Source organism: Pyrgilauda ruficollis, unplaced genomic scaffold (genome assembly GCF_017590135.1).
Source record: "Pyrgilauda ruficollis isolate IOZ18807 unplaced genomic scaffold, ASM1759013v1 scaffold9, whole genome shotgun sequence".
In the NCBI taxonomy this organism is placed as follows: domain Eukaryota; kingdom Metazoa; phylum Chordata; class Aves; order Passeriformes; family Passeridae; genus Pyrgilauda; species Pyrgilauda ruficollis.
Genome location: NW_024531043.1, coordinates 5,438,266 through 5,449,975, shown reverse-complemented (window position 1 = coordinate 5,449,975; position 11,710 = coordinate 5,438,266). Strand labels below are relative to the sequence as shown.

General features: G+C 39.0%; 2 protein-coding genes across 3 annotated transcripts in view; one reads left to right on the top strand and one right to left on the bottom strand.

The window, feature by feature from the left end:
- Positions 1 to 11,710, bottom strand: part of PI4KA (phosphatidylinositol 4-kinase alpha) — a 54,055-nt gene that overhangs the window by 21,737 nt on the left and 20,608 nt on the right. For both annotated transcript variants that reach the window (XM_041488437.1, XM_041488438.1), the window contains exons 20-21: positions 799 to 907; positions 171 to 307 (exon numbers count right to left, since the gene is read on the bottom strand). In XM_041488437.1, the coding sequence (XP_041344371.1) occupies positions 171 to 307; positions 799 to 907 (246 nt within the window). The remainder of the gene's footprint in view (positions 1 to 170; positions 308 to 798; positions 908 to 11,710) is intronic.
- SERPIND1 (serpin family D member 1) lies at positions 2,276 to 11,103 on the top strand. Its single transcript, XM_041488439.1, has 5 exons — positions 2,276 to 2,405; positions 4,418 to 5,286; positions 8,893 to 9,166; positions 10,086 to 10,230; positions 10,602 to 11,103. Exons 2-5 carry the CDS (start codon positions 4,434 to 4,436, stop codon positions 10,791 to 10,793), a joined length of 1,464 nt encoding a protein of 487 aa, XP_041344373.1. The 5' UTR covers positions 2,276 to 2,405; positions 4,418 to 4,433; the 3' UTR covers positions 10,794 to 11,103.

The window sequence follows — 11,710 nt, the reverse complement described above, 5'->3', positions numbered from 1 at the left end:
GACCCCAAGTCACTTATACACCCTGTTGTCAGAAGAATAGTGGAACATAGCTGCTTTTCACTGACAGGAGGCAGGTGAAGGGGTGTGCTATTTCAATATAGCACAGGTACCATGTCATTTAACACTAGCAGACGTTATGGAAGGAGGTAATGGAAGAAATGAATTCCTACAGAAGTCACGGTGTCATTCTTCATGGCAGAATTGTACTGCAGAACAGATCGGAGTGGCTCTTTGCTGGGAAATGTCAGTAATGGAGACTTGGTGGCAATTTCACACACACCTTCATACCATTCTTCTGGCCAAAGACCTGGAACAGAAAGAGGAAGGTGGAATGAGGGATCAAAAAAAAAAATCAATTTTCACAAAGCTACCTGCATTACCAAGCTCTGCACTACTTCTAGGGCAGATTTTTCATGCTCTTAAGCACAGACACTCAACACACATGACCCATGTTCCCAACTTAGTAAGTACGTTTAAGTGAAGTTTCTACTTAATTACCATTGTACCCCATGTGTCTTGTCTTCCATTACAGGAATCTGGCTATCAAAACTCATAACTAAGGCTATTAGGAATAAAACTAACTACAAGTTGTATTGGGCTGAATCTGACAACAAAACTGCAAAGATTTAAAGAAATCCCACCAGAGAACTGTCATTCATGTAAGCTGTTTGCTTTGAAGTCTCTATATGCCTGTAATTTTTCTTTGAGCTACTGGGAATGGTTTGCACAGAGTTGTATTTAGAGTCATCAAAAGTTTAAATGTGAGCAGCAATGCTGTCCCCTTAGAATGCAGAGTACCTGATCCTTCCACAGCAAATCCCATCAGCACCGAATACAACCAGAAATCACGGAACAGCTTCTGCAGCCTGGGCTTGGCCTCCTTGATGGGTGGCAAGCGTCTAGTGAGCTACCAAAGAAATAAAAATTAACATCAGAAAATGGTGGGAGTTAGAATAAATTAATTCCACACTAAGGAATCAATCCATGTACCTTCTTTACTGTGATTTACAAAGGTAATATTCTTTGTCACCTATGAAAACTAGCATTATATTGCTATTGTTACATAGTCGGAATTAAGTCCTTTTTGGAGAGCTGAGAGGCTAACTTTGAAATGCCTGAAGTAAGAATTTCCTTTGTTTTACACAGGAGTAACACCATGCTGGTACAGTAACCTCTGAGGAGAATACATAATATTAGCATACTATCCACTGCAGGGAGGAAGAGACCACATGGTCCTTTAAACTGCCCCGAAGACAATGCCATGCAGCTTTGCTTGAGTGTAAAGGAACTCCAAACTAAATAAATATTAGCCAAAACCACTTCTGGTGCTATTGTTTATCAGCTTTGTGGAAATACATTGAGGCACCAGTTGGGGATCTTTCATTGTTTGCACCCACGCACAGAATGACATCAGTTCTGAAGAATTTACTATCTAAACAAGCAAGTAAAAGAGCATTATTTTCAACACACTTATTAAAATTCTCCTATACTTTTTGCACAAACAGCTGCTACCATTGGAGGAGCAGTACATCCTCTCAGCCAACATGATACACAACTTTAGATATATTTATATAACAAAGATCATAATGTGTTATCCTAAAAAGAGTTAAAAGCACAGGCAGTGTATAAAAAGTAAAAGAAATTGTCCATTAAACCACAAGCTTTATTCAGTATGACTGTATATTACTACTGTAAACTTTACTAACAAAATGTTACATTCTAATCTAGCTTGAAGAAGTTTTCTCTAACCACAATAACTCTCTCAAGATATGAGAGCCAGCAGTATTTCAGTGAAACCTTACATAAAGCCAGCTTTGGATGCATTTGTAAATCATGAGGGAGATTAGTCATTTAAAAAGGAAAAGCATGAAAAAGTCTCTCTATTATAATAAAATCAGTCTGAGTTTAAGCTGGTGAACAGCACTATGGTAAAAAGCTGTTTGTGCAATGGAAATCTTTGCACCAATACAACACCAGCTGAAGAAACCCCACCACAAGCACAGAGGCCCCAAACACATTTGCACTAAGATGCTCCCCCCGTCCCCCATTTCAGCACAAACAGCAGCTACATGGCTTTTCCTGCCATTAACAGTCAAGTTTATGTGCGTGCTTGACTTTGAAACTTCACATACACACACACACTGATTTTTGCTCAAAGACCTTCCTCAAAAGTGAACAAGTACCTGCAAAGCTATAAAAGTAGTTCAACAAACAACAGAGAATTCAGCAGAGATCACTAGGCAAGGGAGGGATTTTGGCTGACGAAGTAAGTTTAGCAGTGTTTGGTTTAGGGAATGTTTACTTTGGGAGATACACAAAAAACCAGCGTCAAAGTTCAGATTTAAACCCTGCTGTTCCCTTTACTTGAGCTTTTCAACACATCCTTCCCGTACAGTGGCTTAAAGGTAAGCTTCATTTACCTCTTCTGTGATTTTGGGTAGATCTCACCAAAGACATATATACTGCAGAGAAGGGGGATGTTTTGCCTGTGTAAGTGCAGCTGAGCAATAACTTTACTTTGGTGAAGATGAGAACGTAAAGCTGGGAATACAGACAGCAAATTCTGCTGTGCCAAGAGCAGAAAACGTTTATCAATGGTTACTGGACAGAGTATCTCAGCCCTAAGGGCCTGACTTCTGGGGGCGGGGAAAAAACAAATGAATTTATGGAGAAACAATAAGAAAAAACTGACTTTAGATGCTCAGTCACACCATAAAACAAATTCATAAGTGTCTTATTTGGATATTTTCTGCAAAACAATGTATTCTTTTATATGGGAGGATCACCTTAAATGGTTTCAGGATTTAAAGCAAATTAGTCCGGGGGAGAGTTTCCAAAACGAATCTGTCAGCTCAGTTATTTCAATCCTGTTACAACATGTTTGAAAATATTTTCCTTCAAGGTTTTATTCACTGATACACAGGTCAGTGAACAGGTACAGCTATGTGAACCTTTATACTTTACACAACAACTCTCTTTCCTAATTTAAAAAGCATTTTAATCGACATCTTAGTAAGATTTTTGTTTTAATTGTATTCAGTATTTTGTGCTATATTATATTGTAAATAACTGTCTTTTACTCAAGAAAGTGTATAAATCCAGATTAACTTTATAAATTCGCAAAATAACTTTATAGTTAAGTCTGAGCAAAACCCCAGGCCTGGCATTCAGACACCCACGCAGTTTCAGCTGACAGATCTATTGAACACCTACATTTTGATCTCTGACTGTAGCAGAAGGCAATTACACTTTTTCATATATTTTGAAGATCACTTTAATTACTGCACCCAATGTTATGGTGAAAAGTCTCTTAGACCTACTTGTTGGTGGAGGGTTTTACAGCTGAGTAAGTCTGATGGATTCTCTTCAAATACATACGGAAGAAAATTCTTGATTTAAAAAATAATTTTAAGATGCAATAGTCCAATACTCAGTAGATTAAGAGATTGATTAAGTTTCCCTTAGAAAAATGCAGGTTCTACTTAAATGTATTCTCAAATAAAAGAGGTGAGGTTACAAATTTAGAACTGGTATCACAGTAACCCTAGAGAAACAAAGCTCTGAAGGGAGCCCACAGAGACTTCACATCACGAAGAAAACAGAGAGCACTACGAGTTCTGCAGTGCTACACAAAAGTGAAACGAACCATAACTAAGCCAAAAGCAGAATCAAGCCAATCCATTACAAAAGTGGCAGATGAGGGCAGAGCTGCAGAAAGGGTGCACAGACATTGAGTAACACGCCCCAGTAAGGCCATGAGTGGGCCAGGACAGATGTTCATGCCCAACACTCCCCCAGTGCAGTCCCACTAATGGCACTCAGTGCAAATACACGTCTTTCTAGGTGCCTAGATCACCCTTATTCACCAGACTGCTGCCTTGCTTGTCCAAAATACTCCCGCAAAACTTCCATTTTTGTTGTAGCTACAGGATGTTTGTTTTGCAAATTTTTCAGTACGTGTCAGCCTTCTGGTATGTTTCTGCAGGGGATTGGATCAGGAGTCCCTGTTCTTCCTACCAAGCTCAAATCTTCAAACTTAACTTCATGTTGTATTTTCAGCATACACTACTCACACAGTTAGTGCACAGTTTAAGTGTAACAGTTTAAAATAAAGGGTCCCACATATTCTGGGTAATGAGTTTGTAACTGTTGAAATATGCCATTAATGACTATTTGTATGGGAGGAGGTCAACCAATTCTTTGGCAGGCTGGAGGCATTGTGTAAGCAAAACCAATTACCAGTAAAACAGACTTACCCCTCTATTTGACATCTGTTCCACTAAAATACAGTACTGTCAAACAGGATAACTATAGATCTTCTGCTGCCACAGAAATCAGCATGAACTTAAAATCAGGGAATAGATAACTAAAATTCAATTACCCTTGACTCTCTCAACTGTGTTATGTTGTTTTCCAGGATTTCACCAGTCAGAATGAAGTTCCTATTTCAATTGCTTGCCCTTGCTCTCATCATAACCTCCACATTTTGTGGAGTCAAGGACGCCACTGAGCATTTTGAAAGCCTTAAAGGTGCACAGCCACACGAAAACGGGACTTACATGCCAAACCTACCCCTCGAGTTCCACAGAGAAAACACCATCACTAATGACTTGATTCCTGAAGAGGAGGAGGAAGAGGACTACCTAGACCTTGACAAGATACTGAGTGAAGATGACTACAGTGATGTTATTGATGCTGCCCCACACATAGTTTCTGAAGTTCAACAGGGAAATATTCTTGAACTATTCCAAGGCAAAACCAGAATCCAGCGCCTCAATATCCTCAATGCAAACTTTGGCTTCAACCTGTACCGCAGCGTGGCAGACCAGGCCAGCTCCTCAGACAATATTATCATGGCTCCTGTTGGTATTTCCACTGCAATGGCTATGATTTCCCTGGGTCTGAAGGATCAAACCCAGCAGGAAGTCTTATCAGTTCTTGGCTTTCAAGACTTCATTAATGCCAGCAGCAAATACGAGCTCATGACCGTTCACAACCTCTTCCGCAAACTCACCCATCGGCTCTTCAGGCGCAACTTTGGCTACACGCTGAGGTCTGTCAATGACCTTTATATCCATAAAGACTTTTCTGTTCTCAATGATTTCAAAACCAATATGAAAACATACTACTTTGCTGACCCCCAACCAGCTGATTTCTCAGATCCCAGCTTCATAGCCAAAACCAATGAACGCATCTTGAAGCTGACCAAGGGATTAATAAAGGAAGCCCTTGTGAATATAAACCCTACAACACTGATGATGATTCTTAATTGTCTTTACTTTAAAGGTAAGACTATTATTTCAATCTTAGTGATGGATTTTTTCAGTTTGCAATGCACTGCCATATGTCATTAGAAATCCCAGACAAAACTTAAGTCTAATGTACATGACAAAAAATCTACTAACTCCCTCATTAGGAATCTGTATTATTCGCCCATTTTTGCCTGTTTCTGTAGCACAACAATGCTCTGAAGTTAGTGGGTATTGCATACTTAGAGCAAATGCTTACTACTTCCAAAACCTTAATGAATCACAGTGAGACAGAAAAACAACATATGAATGCAGAGCAGCCCCAGAGAGCATAAGCTTTTTAGAAGTATCAGATGGGGAGGTACAGACGCATATGCAAGTCATTAGTCACATTCAGTCTTAGTGTCACTGAAATGCTACAGGTTGATTTCAGTTAAAGCACTTAATATCTCTGAAGTATTCAGGATTCATACAAACAGCTACAAATAATTTCAGCTTGAAGGAAGCAATTTTTTAATATGATCAGAGTGTGATCCTTGTCAACAAGTCCATATAGGGGACCTAAGAGAATGACCAAAACACTGCTATTCTACAACTAAAACCAAACACATTCACTACATGGAATATCTCAGTTAATTCAGCATGAATGATCTGCTGATATGGGATCCTTCATGTATTAGTAAAGGCTGAACAGTAAAAGAGGCTTGAAATAAAGACTCTACAATATATTCTTATTATAAACCCTTATTTTCAATGTCTTGACATTTAAAATAAGAGACTATGGTGAGATTTTCAAGATAAATTATCTGCCTCAGGTCGAAAGTTTGTTAGTTTTTCAACCAACTTCTAAAATTATATTAAATGAGAAGAGGTGTGAGATGCCAATGAAAGAAGAACTGAGGATAAAAGGAAATCTGTTACTGACTTACACGGGTAAGGAAAGACAAATTAGTTCAAAAGGGTAACAGTGTTTGCAAGTACAACACACTCCTTTCCATAATCCATAAAGGAGTTTATTTTTCCCCAGTTATGTCCCTGCTTCCAGGAAACAAAGGCCTCTCTTACACCTGCCATCTCAGTAGGTTATAGAAGCAACAGTCCTATAAATGTACTTTTTCCCACTCACTTGCAAGGAATTACTTCCTTGAATAATGCCACTTACTCCTAAAAGAATCTGAAGCAATCATTAGCATAAAATTCAGTAATCTCCTATTCTCAGGTACCATCCAAGAAGCACTCACTTGTATTCTTGACTACACCCCTGATGATCATATCATACTAAATACAGGGCTTTACTGCCTGTTAAACCATCCTAAGAAAAGGACTAGACAAAGTGAAACAGATACTTTTTTATTTTTTTCATAATTTGGTGAAATTTGAAATACCTTTTTGTTTCACTCTGAAATTATTAAATACTTGTGCCATCTCAAAATAACAAAAACACCACAAAAATAGACAGCTATGGTATTGGTACTCTTGAGTCATCAAGATCAAAAAGACTTCAGGGTTTTTCTTCTTCCCATGAAGTCCTCTTAGTCCAAATTACCTTGGTGCCATCTGCTCAAGGTTGTAATTTCTAACCCTCAAAACAAAGACCTATACTGCTCTCATTCTTTTCTTACAGTGACAGTCTCCTGGGAATACTACTTTGAGTGGAACTGAACTTTTTAAAAGCAAGTTCTGCTCCTAGGTTTCTTAGTTTCCCCACTGCTCTTTCTAACATGCTGAATTTTGTCCATATCTTTCCTTTTGCGCTGTTTGTACCACTGCAGAAAAGCTCTGTTAAGCCCCCAGAACTAAGAAACCTGTAAGCATTTCCAGATATACAGAGATGCTCAGTACCAGTAAGAGTGAATAGTGGGATACTTGACAAACACTGTGAGGTTTCATCCTCCTTTTATATAGAAGACCATGAAGAAACTATTGGAAACTATTTATGTTGGTAAGAAGCCATTTTATCCTGTACACATGTCCAGCCTACCCCCCATTCAGCACAGCTCTGAGCAATCATTTATGAGCTTCCTACCAAGTAGGACCTGGCTATTTTAGCCATGGCAGTTTTGGTAACTGACAAATGTTGACAGGTCCAAAATGTCCTGATTTCTTCTGAGATGCCAGTCACAAGTGCAAAAGAGGAGTCACTCAAGGGACTCAACATCTGCCACCACAGATGGGTCCAAAAGACATCTTGGGGGAAGATTCAAAACAGAAAGACACAGGAGTCATAAAGTGCCAGCTGGCTTCAGCTGGACACACAGCTCCTGCTGGGGATCAGTATTCTACCCCAAGACAAACACATTTGCAAAACTGAATCCAAGAAAAATGTTCCCCAGCTCCTCTCTTCCACTAGGAAGAGCTGATCCTGTCTCCCACCCCTCAGTGGATGGCAGAGCTGCTGAAGCTCCCCTGGCCCACAGCAGCCCCATGTCAATGGCCGGCTGGAGTCCTTCATCCGTGAATTCTGCTCCCTGAAAAACAGCCAGATACTGGGTTTTCCTTGGAAATGAGACTATTTGTTTGGGAATACCATAATCCATTTTATGCCCCATACCTTTCAGACTACTAACCACAGTCTGATCACTTCTCAAACTGGTCCCCATCAGCCTGACATGTGCAGGAACTATGAGAATGAAAGACAGACTTAAGGCTTTTCTTTTCTTATTCACAGTAAATCTGACAAAGTCAGGCTAAAGAACCAATTAAGGTTATACTGTAGGTTCTGCACACAGTCACAGTCACATTGCTCACATACTTGCTTGCCAATGATGATCTAAATTCCTGAGTTTTTACAGGAAATACTAGTAACCCTACTTCCACTATAATCTTCCAGTTTTGTCTGCCCCTTAAGAAATGATGTTTATTCCAGAGCCACAGTTCTATAAAAAGACCAATAGAACACTGCATTTAAAAAACCTTCTTTCAAACAGTTAATAAATATTTCTGCTATCCAGAGTATCTCCACATAAAAAGCTTCAAACCCTGATGGCAAAGCTTTCTGGGCTGCAAAATGTGTTGGACTGCATTATTTGGGCATAAACTTGTCAGATTTCAGCACATCTACAGGAGCCTGTTATCCCATCAAACTGGACCACAGAATTAAGCAGTCAACACCCCAATTCATCAGGTTAAGAGAGAAAATGAACCATTCTAAATGGACTAAGGTAACACAACACTTTCAGCATAGCATCTTTTACGACCTTATGCAAAATGAATCCAGCCCTTGCTTAGCTTGATACATCACTAATGTTCTCCAAGAAGGTGCCTTCAGAACTGGATTCAAGCATCACATCTCTCAGAAAACTCACCTGGGTCAGGTGTTCTGCTAGAGGCAAACCCTAGAAAATTCTTTGCATCTGTTTAAATTTTGAGGTTCTTTACAGGGAACAATAATACACACCAACCAAATTCTTATTTCTGGTTTGTGTTCACCTGCTTTCGTAATTCAAAACAAATGTTAAGTTAGAAAGCCAGGAATTTTGAAGTCACTTTAAAACTTGTCTTCTAATTCAAGCTTCACTGAAATCAACAATCTCCTACAGTATATCCCAATCCATCTACTTAAAGCTTGGTGTAAATCTATTCTGGGAACAATTCATTAAACAGCCACCTAGGGGTTTATCTGTCTTCTGCCTTGTGCGAACAGGAACTTGGGAGAACAAGTTTCCAGCAGAAATGACCACGAAGCGAAGTTTCCGGCTGAACGAGAAGCAGACGGTGAAGGTGCCCATGATGCAGACCAAGGGCACCTTCCTGGCTGCTGCTGACCCTGAGCTGGACTGCAGCATCATCCAGCTGCCCTTCGTGGGCAACATCAGCATGCTCGTGGTGCTCCCACACAAACTGGCTGGCATGAAAGCCCTCGAAAAGCAGATCACACCTCAAGTGGTAGAAAAGTGGCAGAAGAGCATGACAAACAGGTACCTGCTGAAAAGCACATCTTGGTAAAGTCTTAATGTGTTTTCTTGATGAGACTGATGAGGGTAAGTAAAGCATGCAGAGCATAATATATTTTGATAAAAAATATTAAACAAAACCTCCAAAAAATGGATTTATTGAATTAAAAATCAGGACTGGTGATCTCTCAAAATTTAAATACCGTCAAGAAATCAAGGATGATTGAGGTAGAAAATTGTAATGAAGTTTCAAAATTCTTCCTACTGAGTATATAATGATGTAGATTTAAAGAAAACATTTTTACTGATAAAGTTTACAATGAGAAGAAAAAAAAAGGATTGTGAAATAACATTATTCTGAACCAATAATCTGAGTCACATCAGCCTATGTTCTGTTCAGCACTGAGCATTTCAACAGAGCTGTGTGTCAAGGAACACATTCCATAATCAAAGGACATCACAATTATGGGAGAGGAAAAATAATAAAGCCTCCCTTGAGAAAGATGACAGGGTATCTTCAGACTTGATCAAAGGAGATGATTTAATGGGCTATCCAGGAATTCAGCCTATTTCTGTTCTACACAGTAAGTGACAATTCTCCAGTTTAGTGCTTCAGAAAATCTCACAGCTCGACACTTGTTACAAGCATGCAGTGAACTGCTCAAAGTCACATACCTGATACACATAAATAATGCAAATCATTATAAATGAAGTATCAAACTGGCAAACAAACAGTTTTCACAGGGGAATTAATTTGTTAAAGCACAGTTTTAAAAGTCATGATGCTCAAGTTTTGAAAGCAAAAATACAGTCCTGTATATCTGTGTTCTGCTTGCTGAAGACAGCAAAAAAATTCCAAACCACCACAGGTCTGTAGAGCAAAGGAGTCATGCACATAAAGACCTGCTCAATGATTTTTCCTTTTTGTGTTTATTTTTACTAGAACAAGAGAAGTGGTTCTGCCTAAATTTAAGCTGGAGAAGACTTATAATTTGATTGATTATCTGAGATCCATGGGAATAGAAGACCTGTTCAATGGAAAAGGAGACTACTCTGGTATATCAGACGAGAAGATCACCATTGACAGGGTATTTACTCCTCACTTCACCTTCTCTATCACCCAATAATATGGCAGCTCAGTAATAATATTACCCAGTATGCCAAAACAAGATTTTTTCCTCATCTCTTCTGGAGGACAGAGGAGGGAGGGTTATGGGTTTGTCCTTGTCTGTTCCCATAATGAAGCACATGTTTAATCAGATGCAAAGGCACTAAGAGTGTTGTAGTCAGTCAGAAAGAGGCTTCTCCACAGAACAAACCCCAAAGGTTTTTGGTGCTGTGTAGGGTGACCCGCAAGGGTGTGGGACGTGGAGCAGGGAAGGCTGTGAGCACATCATTCGTGTACTTAGGAGAGCCTCAATTTCTCTCGTTTGTTTTCCTGTTTTGTTTGTCTGAACAGTTCAATCACCAAGGCACAATCACAGTGAATGAGGAGGGCACAGAGGCTGCAACAATAACCACGGTGGGCTTCATGCCTCTCTCCACTCAGATCCGCTTTGTCGTGGACCGCCCGTTCCTGTTCCTGATCTACGAGCACCGCACCAGCTGCCTTCTGTTCATGGGCAGAGTTGCCAACCCAGCCACATCTTAAAAGCAGAGAAGAGCCTCCAACACTCTGTTACACATGGGCTGTATAATGATATGTTAAAATACCAGTATCATAAAGGAAAATTTATTGTCGTATTAACCAATACAAAAGTCACTGGTATAAAAAGAAAACGTATTATCTACAGGTAGTTTTTCATGAATGGACTCACAGCAGCAGATAATTTGTCTGCAATTAGTGCCATGTACTGATACAAATGTATTACTAGTGAAAAAAAAAATCATGAAGTGCCTTACACTTTGTGTTTTGCAACAGTGTATAAAATGTAATCAATAAAGTATTTAGACTATCTGGAGTCTTGAAATCTAGCTCTAAATTTGTGCTAGGATGTCTATTTATGATAAATAGAACTAAGGAAATCTTGAATACCTGACCAGCCATAGACACCTAAGCCTCACCTGGGCATTTTCCACAATCTAACTTGAAACAGATCAAATGCTTCCATTCTTTCTTTTGCTTGCATCATTTAGTGTTCGGTGAATACACACAATTGTATTAACAAATTAACAAATGTGTATTAACATTCAGACTGATGCACACAAATGCTGCAGAATATCACTGTCTCCTTGGTACAAGGAACAGAGCTGCGCCATACATTCAAATTATTAAAGACAATGAACATACCTCTGCATATCTTACTTTACACCATAGCTTTTAAAAAAATGTGCCTCATAATCCAGTGAGAGTATTTTTATTACTTTCTGCAGTATCAAATACTGTATCAATATATCTATATACATCATAAGTTTGTCTTATGTTAGCAAAAACACACAAGTAAGCTTTAAACCAACCATTCTTTTAAGAATTAGGAATTTTCTTAAAAAGGTGTTTTTCCACTATTAAGTTTAATTTGTTGATTTAATTTTGCTTTTATACACAACTGTTTGTAATTTTGCATCTAC